This window comes from Nanorana parkeri, unplaced genomic scaffold, assembly GCF_000935625.1.
Source record: "Nanorana parkeri isolate BGI_ZX_2015 unplaced genomic scaffold, ASM93562v1 scaffold570, whole genome shotgun sequence".
In the NCBI taxonomy this organism is placed as follows: domain Eukaryota; kingdom Metazoa; phylum Chordata; class Amphibia; order Anura; family Dicroglossidae; genus Nanorana; species Nanorana parkeri.
In genome coordinates, this window is record NW_017306838.1 from 558,019 (window position 1) to 579,115 (window position 21,097).

At 43.5% G+C, this 21,097-nt stretch overlaps 2 protein-coding genes across 2 annotated transcripts in view; both read left to right on the forward strand.

Moving 5' to 3' along the window:
* Window positions 1-10,293: 10,293 nt before the first annotated feature.
* Window positions 10,294-17,067, forward strand: THUMPD1 (THUMP domain containing 1). Its single transcript, XM_018562284.1, has 5 exons — window positions 10,294-10,547; window positions 11,786-11,826; window positions 13,171-13,313; window positions 15,107-15,355; window positions 16,724-17,067. The coding sequence occupies exons 1-5, from the start codon at window positions 10,347-10,349 to the stop codon at window positions 17,065-17,067; spliced, it is 978 nt and encodes a 325-aa protein (XP_018417786.1). The 5' UTR covers window positions 10,294-10,346.
* Window positions 17,068-20,707: 3,640 nt separating this feature from the next.
* Window positions 20,708-21,097, forward strand: part of PDILT (protein disulfide isomerase like, testis expressed) — a gene marked incomplete at its 5' end in the record, with an annotated part of 33,042 nt that continues 32,652 nt past the window's right edge. Inside the window, 1 exon segment of the mRNA XM_018562286.1 lies at window positions 20,708-20,726. Within this exon segment, the coding sequence (XP_018417788.1) occupies window positions 20,708-20,726 (19 nt within the window).

A 21,097-nucleotide genomic window follows, 5' to 3' on the forward strand; every position in this document is an offset into this window, starting at 1 on the left:
CACCTTACAAGGACTGGATATTATTCAAAAGTAGTCTTCATGACAAAATAAAATACTCTCAGGGCATGTTCACACCAATTGCGATGCGTTCCAGAGATGTAGCTGCTGTAACGCACCGCAATTGCTCACAAAACTTCCCCCCTGCGTTCTGGGGTTGGAGGGGACGTGGCGATGCATTGAAGTAAATGGCGCCGCAGCCATGCCCCCCCCCCCCCATGCCATTGACTTCAATGCACCGCCACGCCACCTCCCGCACCAGAACGCGGGGGAAGTTTTGTGAGCGAATGCGGTGCGTTCCAGCAGCTACCGCTCTGGAACGCACCGCAATTGGTGTGATCAAGCCCTTAGGGTTCTAAGCATTCCCCAGAAGGATAATGACATCACACACTGAAGTACTGAAGTCGGGGGGAAAGGTTATTCTTTTTACTAACTTTTTCCTCAGAATGTTATTGTTTTACCTTATTCTACATTTTATATGGAGGAGGACTCCTGACTCATTAAGTGGACCTTGCTTGTTAGTGCAAGGTCCACTTTATATTATTCAATGATAAAAGAGGCTCAGTGTGGCCATATGCCTTCTGCTGGATTTTTCATAGGAATAAATAGAAAACTCCAGTTTGAACTATAGAACCTTATAACTTAATAATGAAAAGGAAGGAAACAAATAAAAGAATCTCGTGGAAGGATTTTTCTACTGGGCTTTCTGATTGTTATAAGAAGGTTGGAAAAAATATTTTGCCTGCCATTGTTTCCCTACTAATTCATGGTGGTGACTTGTGAGCCTAGCTGCTCCATGCTTGCAAAGTAATGCTGGAATCATACAGATTCTGACGGCAGAAGAACATTAACCAGCTATGTTGTCAGCCGTCAAATCGCTCTCCAGGTGAAGGGTCCACAGGTGGAGGGGGGCAATGTACAACATAGGTGCCCATAGACTGAATTTTACACAAAGCATGTAGATATATTTGTTGCAGTGCTTTGACTCTGAACACACATGTGTAAACTGAGCAGTAAATGCAGCGTAAGTGCTGAACTCTACCCTGAGGGCAGTTGGATTGTGCATGCAGGTCCTCGCCTTTTATTTACTACACAGAAACAACACATTGAATTCCTGTCTTGTGAATACGGCTCCAGCTAGACATAAAGCTTGACTGTAAGCCCATTTTGTTTACACCCTTATAAACTGTATTAGATCTATTCAAGTTTGTTTTCATTCTTATTTCCCCAGAAGTACAAATCACATATTTCACCTTTCACAAGTTTAGAGTAGTCAGAACAACACAAGAAGATTGGTTGTTGTGGGTTCCAGTGCATTGCTCTTTGCATTGTTAAACATATTTTGTGTGGTGGTATTGTTCCCTGCTGATTACAGATCTCTGTCTGCATTTTATTACAGATTCCCGGAGCAATTAAAAGAAACATAAGCAACGTCTGAGATTCAAAGTTTAGAGAAAGCAGGTCACATAAATGTGAATACTCACAGAGCAGATGCCAGGATCATAGATATATGATCCGTCTTCACTTCCCTGACTCAGTTCAAAGTATGTTTGTGAATTGTCACTGTGGGAGAGGCCAGAGTAGAGCGCTCAGTTATAAACCAAGAGGAAGTATTATTAACTACATGCTTCATGTGCAAAGTGAAATGACTGCTAAAACCTAAGATTATGTTATGTATAGAGTAAAACCTATCTCTCTTTTATAGCCAAGTCATTAGGAACTATTCAGAATGGGAAAAGGAAAAATGTATTTGCTGGAAATGTGATTTGGGCTAAAGGTGTATATTAACCCCAAAAGGACCCTTTCGCTGCCAAGGCCTTTTTATTTCCAGTTTTTTGCACATATGATATAATCGACATTTTGCTGGCCCATAGAAATGACCTGGCAGCTGATTTTACAAAGGTAAACAGAGTTGTGGTGGCAGCTTCTGTTTACAGGGATGTTCTGCAAATGACGTACTACCGTGTTTCACCGAAAATAAGACACTGTCTTATACTTTTTTTGGCTCAAAAAAACACACTAGGTCTTATTTTCGGGGTAGGTCTTATTTTGTTTTTTTTAAATGTACAACAAACCACACTTATTCATGTACAAAAATATCAGGGGCGCCATACCTTTCCAAGAGCAATTTGCTAACTAATCGCTGGCCAGAATGAGCGAAGCGCACTTTCACTATTGGTTCCTCACAGGCGGAGTGCATTTGGCATCACTCCGTCTGTGACAGGAGCCGGCACTATAGAGGAGGCATCGGCTTATGCAGCTCTGCTCCCTGCGGTGCCACCTCGCTTCCTCTAGCGCTGGCTTCGTTGGTACCGCTGATTCTCTCCTGCGGCTCTTCAAATTCCCCCTTATGCCACCACCGACCCTGGGAATGGTCACAACTAGGTCTTATTTTCGGGGTAGGTCTTATATTTTAGCAATTCCCAAAAATAGTACTAGGTCTTATTTTCGGGGTAGGTCTTATTTTCGGGGAAACAGGGTATGTACGTCAGTGGTTGCGATAGAGTTAAGATACATGTAAATCCAAACTTATACCCAGAAGTGTCCTGAACTGAGTGTTACTCTAAGGATGTCAACAAAATCCCAGTGTCCTGCAGATTCTGGGCTCCCGGAGCTAAGTGCCAAAATGCGCTGTCATGGGATCACGCCCATGATGAGTTGCTAACTAGAGTGTGATCCTTGATTGGTGCAGGAGGAATGGGGAAAGAGATTCATTTGGGGAGGTAAAACAAGGCTGTGAAACAGTTATTACAGCCAGGCAAAACTACGGCTGGAAGCATCTAGCTGGCTAGACACACACAGATGGATACAAATCTTCCATACTGTCTGGTGTACCCTAAAAGGTTGGTTCACGCCAGCAGGGTTCAAATTACATTTTTTAGCAACTGATCATCACCAGTCACTGCTAGGGCAAATAGAAAACAACCGTTTTGCAATTTTTTCGCAGCGCACTAGATGGCACTGGAGGTCACCACATTGTAGCGCACTGTGCTACTGTGCATAAACATGAGTGGATTGTACACTCCAAATAAAGTAAGAAAAAGCCAAGCGTGAGATGCGCTGAAACAACACCCACCTTCGCCGAACCTCATTCAAAAATCAATAGGCCCTAAGGGTTGTGAAGCAGCAAGGTAATTCCTACATGCTTCTGATATTCGCCACGCTATCCTGTGAGCTGTAGTACTGGCACACTTTCACCTTGCCGACTGCCCACACACACCAGGCATATGACTTATGGTAGCTTGCCACTACCTGCAGTTTGTCAGCTGACTGGTTTGTTAGGAAACAATACACCAACCACCTGCCTAATATTGAGTAGGTTCCCCTTTTGCCTTCAAAACAGACCCGTCGAGGCATGCACTCCACTAGACCTCTGAAGGTATGCTGTGGTATCTGGCACCAAGCCCTCAGTAGCAGATCCGTTAAGTCCTGTAAGTTGTGAGATGGGGACTGCATGTTTTTCCAGCACATCCCACAGATGCTCGATTGGCTTGAGATCTGGAAAATTTGTGAGGCCAAGTCAACACCTCAAACTTGTTGTTGCGTTTCTGAAACCATTCTTGAACCATTTTTGCAGTGTGGTAGGGCACATTATCCTGCTGAAACATGCCACTGCCATCACGGAATACTGTTCCATGAAGGGGTGTACTTGGTCAGCAATAATGTTTAGGTAGGTGGTATGTGTCAAAGTAACATCTATATGAATGGCAGGACCCAAGATTTCCCAGCAGAACATTGCCCAAAGCATCTCACAGCCACTGCCGGCTTGCTTTTTTCCCATAGTGCATCCTGGTGCCATCTCTTCCCCAGGTAAGCGACACACACACCCAGCCATCCACATGATGTAAAAGATTTGATTCATCAGACCAGGCCACCTTCTTTCATTGCCCCGTGGTCCAGTTCTGATGCTCATGTGGCCATTGTAAGCACTTTTGGCAGTGGATACCGACACCCTGACCAGTCTGCAGCTATACAGCCCCATATTGGGGTTGGTGGTCCAAATGGAAAAAGCTCAACTGCGACCAGACTACTACCCAGAGAGGAGAAAGCAACTCCCTAAACTGGATAGAGCCTTTTAACAGGGAGTTGTTTGTTGCTGTTATGTGCTGCCTTTTAGCAGTATTGCTTAAGCCCAGCTGGCTGCTAGTATTTTATCTGGTTCTGCCGCAAGTGAGCCTCCCATCGGATGAAGAATGGATGTCTTTATTACCTTGTTTTTCTTTCCAGCTATTGGCCAAACTCCATGGACCAACAATGCTTTGAGCTACTTGAACTGCTGGGTGTGTAGCCATATTCCCGTAACTGTCTCAAGGAGAGGGGGGCATTCTCTGTATTGAGTTCCTTTTAATGACTATGAGTGAACCAATTTCTTTTCCAGGCAAAGTTGTTTGGGAAGCACACTTTCGTCCCTGAAAACATCATGATGTTAGCTTTACCTTAGCCGACTTCCTACATCCTGTTTTACCCTGAATTTTCTGGCATTTACTGTCCTAACACTTGCTGTAAATGTGTAATCAATTCCAAAGTTTTCTGTAGTAGGAAGAAATGTAAATTCAGGTTGTGACGGATACTTACCAAAGGAGTTCACCTTTTTGGTTTTGGGAAGAAAAACTGCACATGTATTTTCTTAATTTACATTAATGACACTAACAAGGGAAAACACCCCCATACTAACACAAACACGTGTCTGGTGCGCCTATGTAAGAAACCGTCACTTGCACTACACATGTTAGGTATTGCCGCATGCGCCAGAGTGACAGCAATAATTCTAGGGCCAATGTTCATGGTTAACTCTAAAATGATGAATTTGATAGGCTTAAGCATCCCCTAAGGACAACTTTGCTTACCGTATGTTCTCACCATTTCATGGGTGCATGCAATTTTTGAGCTGGGCATGTTGGGTGTCTATTTACTTAGCACAACTTTATCTTTTATACATTAAAACAAATTGGGTTTTATATTGTGTATTGTTCACTAAAAGTATCTTGTGTATTTTTTAACTGAAATTTTGGGTGTGATAAAGTAAAAATAAAAGTTGCACCAATATAATGCCACATAGAAATTTTCAACTGCCACCATTTTATTCTACAGGGTCTCTGCTTTCAGGAAATATATACTGTAATTCTGTCAGGTTTTAAGTATTTTGAAGGCCTAACATTATAACATGTATGCAATAAACGCTCTGGTAGAGAAAGGGTTAAATCCAATTGTTGCTATTTTTGTTCTGCTGGTGTCTTTATGGACTGTGGTTTTCATTTTTACATGTGTTTGCCATCTGTGGAATTCAAAGGGCTTGTAAAAGCAGCCAATACTGTGACCTTAGTTTTTCTGTCCCTTGAATTGAGATTCTGGGACTGTAGTTATGAAGTGTCTTTTTTATAATCGAGGTGTAACATTGTTTAAAACAAAAACAAAAGAAAAACAATTATCAAGCATTTTAATAATGATCAAAAGTATGTCAGTTCCAGAATGGTAACGTTGGGGATTTAATAAACAAAGCTAAAGCAGTGTCTTCGGGAGGATATCTACAGTAAAACAATGTTAATAGAATTACAGAAGGTAGTATGTGGAAAGGAGTGCAGCGCATATGACAGGGGGAGGTATGTGCAGGAAAGGAGTGTGGAGGGTAGGACAGCAGGCAGTATGTGCAGGAAAGGAGTGTGGAGGGTATGATGGCAGATAGTATGAGCAGAAAAGGAGTGTGAAGTGTAGGACAGAAGGCAGTATGTGCAGGAAAGGAGTGTGGAGGGTAGGAAGGCCGACAGTATGTGCAGGAAAGGAGTGTGGAGGGTAGGAAGGCCGACAGTATGTGCAGGAAAGGAGTGTGGAGTGTAGGACAACAGGCCGTGTATGCAGGAAAGGAAAGTGGAGCGTAGGACAGCAGGCAGTGTGTGCAGGAAAGGAGAGTGAAGCTTAGGACAGCGGCAATATGTGCAGGAAATAAGTGTGGAGGGTATGATAGCAGGCAGTATGTGCAGGAGAGGAATGTGGAGGGTATGAAGGCAAACAGTATGTGCAGGAAAGCAGTGTGGAGGGTATGAAGGCAGGCAGTATGTACAGGAAAGGAGTGTGGAGGGTAGGACAGCAGGCAGTATGTGCAGGAAAGGAGTGTGGAGGGTAGGACAACAGGCAGTATGTGCAGGAAAGGAGTGTGGAGGGTAGGATAGCAGGCAGTATGTGCAGGAACGAACTGTGGAGGGTATGAAGACAGACAGTATGTGCAGGAAAGGAGTGTGAAGTGTAGGACAGCAGGCAGTATTTGCAGGAGAGGAGTGTGGGAGGTATGGAGGCAGACAGTATGTGCAGGAAAGGAGTGTGAAGTGTAGGACAGCAGGCAGTATTTGCAGGAGAGGAGTGTGGAAGGTATAGAGGCAGACAGTATGTGCAGGAAAGGAGTGTGAAGTGTAGAACAGCAGGCTGTATTTGCAGGAGAGGAGTGTGGAAGGTATGGAGGCAGACAGTAAGTGCTGGAAAGGAGTGTGGAATGTAGGACAGCAGGCAGTATGTGCAGGAAGGGAGTGTGGAGCGTAGAACAGCATGCAGTATGTGCAGGAGAGGAGTGTGGAGGGCATGATAGCAGGCAGTATGTGCAGGAAAGGACTGGAGTGTGGAGGGTATGAAGGAAAACAGTATTTGCAGGAAAGGAGTTTAGTCTCTACAGGGGGGCAAGGGGGGCAATTGCCCCCCCTAGGTTACTGGTGGTATTCTGCTTTTCTGTATAATGTATTGCTGCGGTTTGTAGTCCTCTCTCGCTATAGGTGGTTATTTACACAGCCCTGGTGTTTGCTGAAATTGAAAAGCTTGTGAGAGTTTTCCTCTTTCTCAAGTCTGAAGCAATACCTGAGGAAGAAAGAAAAACTCTTGAAAGCTCGTCTTCTAAGTATTAGGTTAGTACAATAAAAAGGTATCACCGCATACCGCATTACTCTCGTATTTTGTAATCTTATTCATATAGTTCTTTAGTTTTTTTTAGTGGTGAAAATTATTAGTGCCCCCCCATTTTGACTGTGGTATCTTATGTGCCCCCCTATATATTGTACCTAGAGTCGCCACTGAGTGTAGGACAACAGACAGTATGTGCAGGGCAGGAGTGTGGAGCGTAGGACCTCAGGCAGTATGTGCAGGAAAAGAGTGCGGAGCATAAGACAGCAGGCAGTATGTGCAGGAAAGGAGTGTGGAGCATAGGACAGCAGGCAGTATGTGCAGGAAAGGAGTGTGGAGAGTAGGACAGCTGGCAGTATGTACAGGAAAGGAGTGCGGAGGGTAAAGCAGCAGGCAGTATGTGCAGGAAAGGAGTGTGGAGCATAGGACAGCAGGCAGTATGTGCAGGAAAGGAGTGTGGAGCATAGGACAGCAGGCAGTATGTGCAGGAAAGGAGTGTGGAGAGTAGGACAGCTGGCAGTATGTACAGGAAAGGAGTGCGGAGGGTAAAGCAGCAGGCAGTATGTGCAGGAAAGGAGTGTGGAGGGTATGAAGGCAGACAGTATGTGCAGGAAAGGAGTGTGGAGGGTAGGACAGCAGGCGGTATATACAGGAAAGGAGTGCGGAGGGTAAGGCAGCAGGCAGTATGTGCAGGATAGGCGTGTGGAGGGTATGAAGACAGACAGTATGTGCAATGAAAGAAGTGTGAAGTGTAGGTTAGCAGGCAGTAAGTGCAGGAAAGGAGTGTGGAGGGTATGAAGGCAGATAGTATGTGCAGGAAAGGAATGTGGAGTGTAGGACAACAGGTGGTATGTGCAGGAAAGGAGTGGGGAGAATAGGACAGCAAGCTGTATGTGCAGGAAAGGAGTGCGGAGGGTATGAAGGCAGACGGTATGTGCAGGAAAGGAGTATGTGCAGGAAAGGAGTGTGGAGGGTATGACGGCAGGCAGTATGTGCAGGAAAAGAGTGTGTTAGGTATCATGGTGGAAATATTTGTAGGAGAGGAGTGTGTAGGGTATGACATCTAGCGGAACAGTTCATCTTTGGACTTACAAATGGTTGTTACTGATCTTTGCATAATGACAAAGTCATTAAATTATATGGTCATAGCCACACAGATAAGACTGGACGTGCTTCCCACATATAAAATGTATCCATCCATTCACAAAACTGACTAATCATAAAGTAGCAGCATAAGAGCCAAACTCTTCACACAGGGGAGGAATAAAGGTCAAAATCAGTGAGCAGGAAACGGCTGGCTAACGTTGAAGCAGGTTATTCTGGGACAGTGGAAGTAGTGAAGAATGAGTGAGCAGTGCTTGATTACCTTCATTGGAGTGCAAAGGTGACATTAGGGGTTTAACAGACCGCTAATATCTCCTTAAAGAGGACCTTTCACCTTCAATGTGCTATAACATGGGGAGCTTGTGAACCCACTATGTGATAGTAATAAAGTTTAAAAAAAAGTTTTTTAAAAAATGGTTTAAAGCCTTCCACCCCAGTGTACACATACATGTACAAACACAAGTCAGGTGCACTAGTGTATGAAAACTGCTGAGACCACTAACTCTACGGACATAATTCACTGTAAATTCTAAAGTGATAAGCTTTAGAGACTTTTAAAGCATAACCTATGGGCAACTTTGGGAACCTCCGGTTTTTACTATTTCCCTTTGATGAAGCATGCATGCACAATTTCATGTGTTATTAATTTTTTTAAAACAATTATAGCAGCTGACATCGGCACTTAACTTGCCTGCTGCTTTTTTTTTTTTAAAGCCTACCGTTCTTCTTGATTGAGTCGGTCCATGGTTCTGTCCCAGGTTTCCTCTTCTTGGGTGGCTCAGTTAATTTGCGGGGTGCTATGGAGCCACCCTTTTGTGCATGCTCTCGGGAGAGAGGCTCCAAGCCTACGTTGGGATGCTGCCTATGCCAACAAGCCAGAGAGGACTAGAAGGGGCACACATATGCAGAACAGAAAGCAAGAGGACTAGAAGGGACGTGCATGCGCTGCACAGGAAGCCAGAGGATTTGAAGGGGCGTGCATGCGCTGCACAGGAAGCCACAGTGCTCCAAAGGTTGTGAATGTCTGACACAGAAAGCCAGAGAGCTTGAAGGGGTGTGCTTCCATGGCACACAAAGCCAGAGGATTTAAAGAGGTGTGCATGTGTGGCACAGAAAGCTAGAGGGCTTAAAGGGGTGCACATGCATGGTGGAGAATTAAATTATGTGACATGTAGTCCCAAGGGGAGGATCAGTGGACTGTGTGCTAGTCACAATTGCACGCCGACCAGAAGTTTGGGGAAACATTGCACGGAATCCATGAGGCTGTGCTTGTAATCAGCAAATTGTAAGTGTTTCTGCACTTAAATTTAAGAGATATTGTTCTTCATTCAACCTGCCTGTAAAGATCCAATGCTGCCAAAAAGTTTGAGGCTTTAGTTCTACTATCATGCTACATTGGTGGAAAGTACACTGCTATTTTTCAGGATGAAATCTAAACCAGTGTTTCTCAGTCATGGCACCTTTTGAAAGTATGCAAAATCTTGAGGCATACCAGTCTAAAATGTCAAAACAACACGGGGTCCCTACAAAATCCATTCCAGACCCTTATCCGAAATAGGTGCCTGGTATGGATTTGAAGAAGGGAACGCCCGTGCAAAAACACACAAAAAATAGGTTTTCTCGTTTACATCAGAATCCCCACTTTCACATCACAGTCCCCTTTACATCAAGAACCCCCATTCACATCAGAGACATGGCTCTTAAGTGTGAACATTTCGAGGCACCCTAGCTGAGACAGGCTGGTCTTGATAAGGCTAGGTTCACACTTAGGCGATCAAGCTGTTTTTGGCGGGTGTCGCGCGTTTTCGTTTGCAACGCATAGAGATGCCTATAGGACGCAAACCATGCGACAACCGCCTGAAAATAGCTCCTGCACCTTTCTGCGCAACAGGCGATTTCATCCGCGCCACAAACCACAAAGGTGCGAACAGCCTCTATTGACTTCAATGCGAATCTGACTCAATCCGCGTGATAAATCGCCTAGGTGTGAACTTAGCCTAAAAATTCGGGGTTTTCAGGGTACTGCCTAGGCACAAATAACACTTCTTAATGTCCCCCCAAAAATAGCTAATAATCACTTTCTGAGTTAAGTTCCACTTTAACAAGTTAAACACCACATGAAATTAGACTGTGTTTCTGTCTACTGTAATCCCAGCAAGGCACTATTGCCTTACAAAGCTCCATGTCATTGTTGTCAGCTCGGAGTCTATACTTGTCACAGCTGCTGTTCTATAGAATGCGATCACAGCAGAGCCAACCACAACAGCGTGGCAATTCCAATACAGAGTCGCTCTGTAGTGACGTCAGACGTAGGCGCCGGTGCGACACGTGAGTGATTGTAGTGGTCGGTGTGGAGGTCCAAGATGAGTTCTGAGGTGCAGAAAGGCAAGAAGAGGGGAAAGACTCAGTATGTGGGCAGTGCCAAGCGGCACAAGGGCGGCAGGCAGCTGGAGGTGGGCATGCAAGGCATCCTCATCACCTGCAACATGAACGAGAGGAAGTGTGTGGGAGAAGCCTACAGCCTGCTGAACGAGTACGGGGAGCTGCTGTATGGGGCTGAGAAGGTGGGTGACAACACACTGCCATCACATGACATGTCTCATCCAACTCCTGTCATTTTTTTTTAAAATTGTGGATTTGTATGGAGTGGGGAAATGTTAGAGGTGACTGGCTGCTGTATGTGTAGATATAACTTAGGTCTGTTGTTTGCAGACTTTGGTTTGCCGGGGTTTAATTAGAGGTTTTAGCCCCTGTTTATGTCTCTGTACTTTAGTAACCTACACAAAGACACATGTTGGCACAGCATGTCAAAATGGGCGTGTCACATTGTAATATGCGCTGCGGTGCCATTCATTGTTAATGAACAATGCTGTACCGGGCACTTTTACATTAAAATGCATGGGAGTTATCAAAATTGGAGCCGTTACCCATACTAACCAATCGGTGAATTGGTGCTGACACTGTCCTTCCTTCTGGAGGGTGACTACTTTTGTTCCCCATGGTCCCTGTGTGTGTTGTAAAGTAGCCACCTCTCCAAGCGGTGGATTGCGATCTTGATACAAATTAGTAAGCTAAACGTGAGATTGTAGCCCATCACATTCTGCAGCAATGAAATGTAAACAAATAGCAGGTGTTTCTAAGCTGTTAGAAACCAAATGAAATCCAACTTTAGAGTCTTGCATTAATTATTTTTTTTTACAGTACCAGCATCTAGATTGGCCAGGAATGGCTTGTGTTCAAGCTTTTTTACTGCTTGTTAAAAGTAGCCACTGCTCCAAACTTGCTCCCCTGAGGGACTACAATCTCATGTTTATTTTACTAATTTGTACTGAGGATTGTAGTCCATCACGGGAGTGAGCTTGGAGCGGTAGCTACTTTACAACACACACAGGGACCATGGGGAACAAAAGTAGCCACCCTGTAGAAGGAAGGACAGTGTTATTGTGAATTCGGAGATGATTTGAGGATCTACATCCGAGTGATACACAAATAAATTACAGTATTATTACTAGTTAAGGTACTTGAATGCGTTTTCTTAAATATTTAACCGCTTAGTGTCACTTTTAAGAATAGCAAACAATAATTTAATTTAAAACATATTGGTAGCTGCACTTTGTTCCTCTTTCTGTTACCTGCTGTATTTGATTTGTATATTTCTGTTGATGGAGAAAGTAGGGTTGCAGTCATGCAACAGCAAAAAATTGGCATGTTTGTAATTTTGCGCTGTCCTGAAAACTTTTCATCCAGTGAGTCTCTACAAATATTGGCCATGGTAAGAAGAAATATGTTTCTTTTCATCCAGTTAGGTGAAAAGGATGACTTGGCATCAGGCAGTGAGGAGGATGATGATGACGTTGAAGCAGCATTGAAAAAAGAAGTTGATCAGATTCGCACATCAACAGAGAAAAATCTACGCAGGTTTCAGTCAGTGGAGAGTGGAGCCAATAATGTCGTCTTCATAAAGACTCTGAATGTTGGTAAGATTTCAGCCCTTTCTAATACAGCACTCAAAGCAAACCTGTGCCTTGAATGCAGGGCAGCCATCAGGGGGGTACGGCCGATACTCATGTAAGGGGCCTGGGGGGCCCGCCCGTGTCCCTTACATGACTATCGGCTGACGGTGAAGGGCGAGGAGGCGGAGGACATGTTGGCACAGCATGTCAAAATGGGCGTGTCACATTGTAATATGCGCTGCGGTGCCATTCATTGTTAATGAACAATGCTGTACCGGGCACTTTTACATTAAAATGCATGGGAGTTATCAAAATTGGAGCCGTTACCCATACTAACCAATCGGTGAATTGGTGCTGACACTGTCCTTCCTTCTGGAGGGTGACTACTTTTGTTCCCCATGGTCCCTGTGTGTGTTGTAAAGTAGCCACCTCTCCAAGCGGTGGATTGCGATCTTGATACAAATTAGTAAGCTAAACGTGAGATTGTAGCCCATCACATTCTGCAGCAATGAAATGTAAACAAATAGCAGGTGTTTCTAAGCTGTTAGAAACCAAATGAAATCCAACTTTAGAGTCTTGCATTAATTATTTTTTTTTACAGTACCAGCATCTAGATTGGCCAGGAATGGCTTGTGTTCAAGCTTTTTTACTGCTTGTTAAAAGTAGCCACTGCTCCAAACTTGCTCCCCTGAGGGACTACAATCTCATGTTTATTTTACTAATTTGTACTGAGGATTGTAGTCCATCACGGGAGTGAGCTTGGAGCGGTAGCTACTTTACAACACACACAGGGACCATGGGGAACAAAAGTAGCCACCCTGTAGAAGGAAGGACAGTGTTATTGTGAATTCGGAGATGATTTGAGGATCTACATCCGAGTGATACACAAATAAATTACAGTATTATTACTAGTTAAGGTACTTGAATGCGTTTTCTTAAATATTTAACCGCTTAGTGTCACTTTTAAGAATAGCAAACAATAATTTAATTTAAAACATATTGGTAGCTGCACTTTGTTCCTCTTTCTGTTACCTGCTGTATTTGATTTGTATATTTCTGTTGATGGAGAAAGTAGGGTTGCAGTCATGCAACAGCAAAAAATTGGCATGTTTGTAATTTTGCGCTGTCCTGAAAACTTTTCATCCAGTGAGTCTCTACAAATATTGGCCATGGTAAGAAGAAATATGTTTCTTTTCATCCAGTTAGGTGAAAAGGATGACTTGGCATCAGGCAGTGAGGAGGATGATGATGACGTTGAAGCAGCATTGAAAAAAGAAGTTGATCAGATTCGCACATCAACAGAGAAAAATCTACGCAGGTTTCAGTCAGTGGAGAGTGGAGCCAATAATGTCGTCTTCATAAAGACTCTGAATGTTGGTAAGATTTCAGCCCTTTCTAATACAGCACTCAAAGCAAACCTGTGCCTTGAATGCAGGGCAGCCATCAGGGGGGTACGGCCGATACTCATGTAAGGGGCCTGGGGGGCCCGCCCGTGTCCCTTACATGACTATCGGCTGACGGTGAAGGGCGAGGAGGCGGAGGCCTGGCCCTAGCAGCGCAGGGCCCCAGCATTGCCGCTCCAGCGGCTTTGAGACAAGCTGGGGCCCCATCAGCGATGCTGCTCGTCTGATGTCGGACTGGCCGGAAGTGACGTCTAAGTGAGGAGCTAGGAAGGAAGGAAAGGAGGGAGGGGAGGGATGCAGCCTTTGACCAGCCCACTTGAGACCCCTTCAGAGCCAACCATACACAGTCTCAGATGGGCTGTGCAGGATCTATGGTGGGCTCTGCAGGGTCACTTTCAGGTGGGTCCTGTGTCCAGCGCTTCACTAAGCCCTGCGTCCAGCACGTCACTAAGCCCCTTGTCCGGGGGGGGGGGCGGGGGGCCCGGCCTAAAGCCATGTAATGGGCCCCAAAATTTCTGAGGGCTGCCCTGCTTGAATGTAGTAGTGTTCCGCTCAAAATCCTTTTGTCTTGGGTTTCTGCATTTACAATGCCATGGGTGCCATTATGTTGCATTCCTCTGGGAGAGCCTGAGGGCAGCTATGGCATTGCTGGGAATTTTTTTTCTAACTTATCCTCTTTTCTACTATCCATTTTTAAATGGCAGATTTGGGCACTGTTATTTCCCCGCCACCATTTAAAAACATCACTGGAGAAAAGACTAGCAGGCGGCCATTCTTTCCTTCCATCATTAGATGGCTCGGTACCATGTGATTGCTGTGATGACCAATCACAGTGATCACATGCTAGTGTTTATATTCCTCCTTCCTTTCTCTTACAACAGAGGAAGTTGAGGCATCAGTAATTCATACATAGGGAATAACTGAATAAGTCAGCAGTAGCCATTCATCCATTAATTCATTTCCATTGTGAGACCTTTTTTTTTCACCCCACCTCTTCTATGCATCTGCCTGACTTTATATTGTGATCTGTAAATTAACTCTTCGCCTCCCTTATCCTGCACATTAACCCCCCTAATCTCTATCCTAGCACACTGTGTGTGACCTGCTCATTAACCCTCACCTCTCGATCCTTCTGTATGACCTGTAAAATGATGTATCTAGTGCACCCAAACCAAGCGAAATGATTAAACCCCATTTACCAGCATGTTTCCTTATTTCCGCAAAATTTGTGGCCAAAAAAATTAGATTATCATTTACTTCCCAAAAAGGGGTCATTTCGGGGATTTTGTAAATTTTTATTGTAACTGAACGTAGTTAAAACAGATTTGATTTTTTTTCAAAATGTTTGGACTTTTCCCCTTTTTGTAGTAAAAATAAAGAACCCTGCAGATATGAATTACCACCAAAAGAAAGCTCTATCTGTCTAACAAAATGGTATAAAACTTATTTAGGTACAGTGTTTACATCCCAAAGTAATTGTCAGTCAAACTATCACACTGCTGAAAGGTGAAAAATGTCCTGGCACTGAAGGGGTATTACAAAATGGTACTTAAATGGTAAATTATGTTACCGTATATACTCGAGTATAAGCCGTCCCGAATATAAGCCGAGGTACCTATTTTTTTATATATAATTTGATTTACACAACATGTCTACAACTTTGAAGATGCAAAATATTTTTTATTGTGATACAAAGAAAAAAACAAACTGAAAACTTGAGCGTGCATAACTATTTATTGCTTTCTGTGATGCTGTGTCATGTTGTAGAGCCTGAAAAGTTGGTGCACCACATATTAAAGGACATGTACACCACAAAGAAGAAGAAAACACGTGTGATCCTCCGTATGCTGCCAGTCACCGGCACATGCAAAGCTTTTCCTGAAGATCTGAAGAAGTACGCAGAGACTTTCTTTGAGCCTTGGTTCAAGGCTCCCAACAAAGGCACCTTTCAGATAGTGTATAAAGCAAGAAACAACAATCATATGAATCGGGATGACGTCATCAAGGACTTGGCAGGTATTGTTCTCCAAAATGACCATTAATTGAAATGCAGATAAAAAAAAAAAATTTCATGAGATTTCAAGTTTTAGAGAGTTTTTTTTTAGGTTCTTGTCAGATGCTGGTTAGATTGGCCATTGCAAAGCCACCTTGAAATACCCTGTTCTCTATTAGATTGGACTGCAGACTGTCCATTGACAATCCCATTGTTTTTAATGAGAGGTTCAGGAATAATTGTTGACTTTTCCATAGTACAACAAAGAGGAATTTTCAAACTACATGCAGATATATATAAAAATAGATATATTAAAAAAAAAACCTGTTACTTTGCCTTGATAGTTGCCTACTGTAAACCTCTACCTAGACTGGGGGGGAGTATAATCAGGATTGTAAACCAATCGGGGCTCTGTTGCTTTATACAGTGTTGCTATTCCTCGCTTCTGAACATGCTTACAGGTACAGAAGCACAGGGTTAAACTAATTTATATTATGCTGTGCTTTTCTTGTTCAGATAGACTGGAATGGGTATTAGACAAGGCTATATTGCTCCACTGCTGTATCTGCAAGAAGGTCCAAGACTTGTCTATGTATCCTGTCAGGGTACCTTATCACAAGGGTACACGCATATACTGTGCAAAAACACACACGCAGTAATGTGCTTTTCACTGTGCCCAAAAAATGCATGTACTATTTTCACCATAGTGCACAGGGGTGCTTTGCTGTGCTTCATGGAGTGCTGTAGTCCAGGTCTGTTGCCAGGTTGTGCTAGGGTGCCGTTAAGAATTAGTGGCACTGATGCACACCTAAGCACAAAATGCATGTTGCATGCTAACATGCATACTAACACAGCACAACAGTGTGAACCTAGCCTTATTTTAGCCAGTGGAGCCTTTAGCAGAAAAAGTGCCACAGCCTGGGTGGTACATCCACCATCTATGATGCCATCCATGACTACCCCTTGGAGACCCCTTGGGGTCCTTGGAGACTGTTTGTCACAGTATGCTTTTTATGTTTTTTTTTGTTTAACATTGCTGAAGCACCCGTGTCGGTGCTGCAGACAGCAGCTCTGATACACATTAACTGAGACCTTGGCCTCAGCTGACAGAAGGTTTTTGGCAGTTACCCCTGTGAGTGTGTGCCCAGCAGGGAAGGATGTGCATCATGTACATGTGAAGTACATGCTAGGTCCTTCAAGCTAAACAGATTTCTGGTGGAAGCTGCCTTTGTCTTGCTTATAAGCTGCATGTAAATTCATGTACAGTAAAGCACTTTTGGCCTAGCTACTTATATCTCTTGTGACCTCCTATGGGGACAATTCTAACTGAGCTCCCAGCTCCACCTGCCATTTGTTCGCTGACCGATAACTTTTTTTTTTTCTTGCTTCAGGAATTGTTGGCAACTTAAACCCAGAGAACAAGGTGGACCTCAGTAACCCAGAGTATACGATTGTGGTTGAAATTATCAAAAGCGTTTGTTGCCTGAGTGTAGTGAAGGACTATACTCTGTTCAGGAAATATAACCTGCAGGAGGTAGTCAAGGGCACTAATGAAGAAACACCACAACAAACAGGAAATAAAGAGATAAAGCCACAACAAACAGGAAATAAAGAGGAAAAGCCGCCACAACCAGCAAACAAAGAGGAAAAGCCGCCACAACCAGCAAACAAAGACGAAAAGCCGCCACAACCAGCAAAAAAACAAAGAGGAAAAGCCGCCGCAACCAGCAAATAAAGACAAAGCACAAGAAAAGCAAGGAGGAGCCGTAGCAGCCACTGACACCTAAAAAGAATAGGATTCAGGACTGGAGGGACTGAACACTAAGAAAACTGCCACTTTTCAACATGTTTGCTTAATGGAGTGGGACCTTTGACCTTTTGAATATTATCTTGTAATCTGTTAACCATTTTCAAGTCTGTAAATATGGACTGCTATAATTTAACATTGTATATTTAGAAATACTGGGCTTACTAGCAAGACTGCAAAAAGATTGTTGCAGTTTTGCAGAATATGGCATCCTCCTTTTCCCCCTATAGTGGCTGACTGTAACTGTTGTGTCAACTGCCTATCATTGCAAGAATTAACAGTTCTTCTCTGTAGTCTAAAGAGAGAGAACAAGTTCACAGTTGGCTGCAGCCAGCCCATCGTGTCATTATTGTGACCTCATGTTACTTGAAGGGTTTATCAAACTCTGGTCAGTGTTGTATGAAAGAGTCAACTGTCATGTGCAATAAACTTTCACCTTAGTGCTGCTGATTCACCACTCATTCTGAGAACACCTATATAGATTCAAGACTTTAACCGTCTTATCTTGGTGTGAGCTTTATTGCTTGAAGATCTAGAGCAATGCAAAACCTGCCTATATGTGAATATTACAGATGTTCACTCCTTTATTCCTTGCATAATTTCCCTTTTAAAGTAAATCTTTAATGAAAGGTACATAGGAGCTGCCAATGCTGACTTCCCCTCAAAAATGCCCGTTGCCTGGCCATCATACTGTCCTGACATGAAGTTGGGACTTTTTAACCTTTTCTCAAGCTTTCTTGATCTGCCTATTTTACTGGATCAGTGTCTTGTAGATGTAGTAAAGCCAGTGGGGCAGCATAACAACCAAGCCCCTGGCATATTCAGCAGGGTGTTAGCACTCTCTTGACAGGTGTATGTTAAAGTTTAGACATTTTAAAGTTAGCTGTTTTCACTGTAGGATTTTTAATTTGACAATAACTTCCATGTATTTAAGTAAGAGAGTACATCTTCATTGATTGTTATATATTCTTTTAATTTAGACAGCATTGCACTTTTGAGGTAGCTTGTTGTTTCTACTTTTCTATGTCATTGTGTGAACTTGTTGGGTCATACTATATAGACTGGAAAGTTTGTTACTGTAAATTGTGTTGAAAATTAAGCAAGCAGGTATTTTCTTTGTATACACTGCCATGTAGTGCTCATTTAGGATGTTTTGCCCTGTGAAATGTGTCTAGGCAAAGTCACTTTCTCAATGATTGCTTTTTAATGGTAAAAGGTACCGCTTTTTTGAAAAATTATACTGTTGTATATTGTTAAATGTCAAGATTATTATTCAAGCAGACTTGTAAAGTTAGTGAAAGTTCCACTTTAATGTGATAATTAAACAGTGAGCTGCTTCATGTTATAATGTAACACTCTTACTTGCATTTGTACGTGTTGAGTTTTTTGTTTTAATTTTGAACTGCAGCAGCATAAATATATTCTGGTCACCCACTGATTAACGTAATTTGGTTTCGGTATGGTTTGGTCTCCTGAGCTTAGCTAACAAGCTAGCTTCTGTAGAGAAATATTGCAGTTATTAGTGAAAGTAATAGATTTCTAAGTTTGTATTATCCTTTTTGTTTTTTAAATAAAAATTCAATTTTCTTTTATTTATTTCCTTATTTCTTTCTTTTATATGTATTTTGTCGTCTCTGATCCAGCTATGAATCCTCTATTTCTGGCATTTAGGTTAAGAGGAAAAGGAAAAGGTAACCCAAGATCCAGATTTTGTCATAAAGAGGCTTACATTACAGTCACAAAAATAGATCTTGAAAATTAACCTTTAAGGATAGAAATATTGAAGCTGTCATTGCTGACCTATTTTTTGTTTTTGAAGGTTCAGGATTCAAGCCTGTCATACTCATTTTTCCTTTTTCTACTTGATGCATTACTGACCTGGGACATGCATGTGTCTCATATCAGGTATCCAGGTAAAACAAGGTCAGCTCCCATATTTCTCCTTTACAGTTTCCCTTTTAACACAATCAGGCAGCGCAGCATTGAGGATGTGCGGAGTGAACTGTAAGAAATGATTACTTAGCTGGTTGACGTAATCTGAAATTTGGTTATAGGTTAATAACAAAATGGGCAAGTGTAAGTATTTGAGTGACTTTGACAAGAGCCAAATTGTTATGGCTAGATGACTGAGTCGGAGAAACTACAAAACTGGGATGCTCTGGGTCTGCAGTGGTCAGACGCTACCAAAAGTGGTTCAAGGACAGAAAACCAGTGAACTGGTGACAGTCATAGGCGACCAAGGCTCCTTGATGCACATAGGGAGCAAAGGCTGGCCTGTGTAGTCCAATCCAATAGAATAGTTCCTGTAGCTCAAATTGCTGAAAAAGTTAATGCTGGTTCTGATAGAAAGGTGTCTGAGCACACAGTGCATCGCAGTTTTTTTGCGTATTGGGCTGCATAGCCGCAGACCAGTCAGGGTGCCCATGCTGACCCGTGCCAACCACCAAAAGCACCTATGATGGGCATGTGAGCTTCAGAACCGGACCATGGAAGAAGATGGCCTGGTCTGATGAATCACGTTTTTCTTTTACATCATGTGGATGTCCTGTGTATGTGTCGCTTACCTGGGGAAAAGATGGCACCGGGAGCACTTTGGGATTAGTCATGGGCTGAACACACCTGATTTCGATTCTAACTTGAACTTTCGAACATGGAAAAAGTTCTAACTCGAACTTCAATCTCCATAAAAGTCTATGGGACCAGAACTCGGAAAATCCAATGTACCCATTTTGACGGCTTATATGCAAGTTATTGGCCATATAAAAGGTATGTGGATCCAGGTACTGCCCTGGGGGACATGTATCAATGATAACACTTTTTAAAAATACCATTTTTAAAGGAGCAGTGATTTTAACATCAGTTAAAGTGAAACAATAAAGATGAAAAATTCCTTTAACCCCTTCATGACTGAGGCCCTTTTTTCCATTTTTGCACCCATGTTATATTCCACATTTTAGGCCTGAAAATGACGTAAAACCCCCCAACATTATATATTTTCTGAATGCCAAGACCCTATAGAATAAAATGGTGGTAGTTGAAAATTTTTATGTTGCGCAATATTAGCGCAACTCCTTATTAAACCCCAAAATTTAGTGACAAATTTAATTAAATGCCCCAAAACACAACAAATTACCCATTTTTTTAATGAAATATAAAAGAACGTGCCTGGGGGTCCCCTTAAACTGCCTGTATAGTGGCGCATTTGTACGATGTATAGAACCTGCTGCAGCAAAACTGACAATGACCAGGCATCTGTCCTGTACCAGGCGGCAATTCCGCCGCAACCCCCCTCCGTCAGAGAGGAGAGAAGCCGCGCGACGGGTCCTCTGGCCGCTGGCGTGGCTTCTCCCTCTAGTGCTGGCGGAACTACTTCCGCCTCTTCCTATGTCCTCTCCTGCAGAGAGAGGAGAGAGCGCGCCCGACCGGCGTATGGTGGAGACTGGAGGGCAGCCAGCCAGCGACGCCGCAGCAGCCATCGGTGGCATCGGAGGAGGGCAAGGAGGAGGCTCATACCGGTGGAGGAGGGAGTTCAGGTTAGTGAAGCCCTCTTCTTTTATTATATATTTTTTTCTTCAACATTTAATTATGTAACACATTAGTGCCTGCATTTTCTGGTCCAGTGCGATCTGCAAAAATGCTGCATGCACTATTTTGTGCAGATTATACTGGACCAGAACGCGAGCACTAATGTGTCACACGTTTGGGTGCCGGCGATCACACTGGGGGCAGGGGGCTCGGCTGCGGTGCTGTTGAGTTCAATGCACCACCAGTGGCGGACTGACCATTCGGGTATAGCCAGCTGTACCCGCCCCCTCCCCGTCCGCTCCTGGTATGTGGGTCAGCATGAGTGAGGACGCTCTCCTGTGACCCCTCCCCTCCACTGGCCGCCAAGGAGAGGTGCTGCAGCCTGGATGTAGGTAAGGTTGAGGAGTCTGTGGGTGATGGCTGGCTTGGGGGG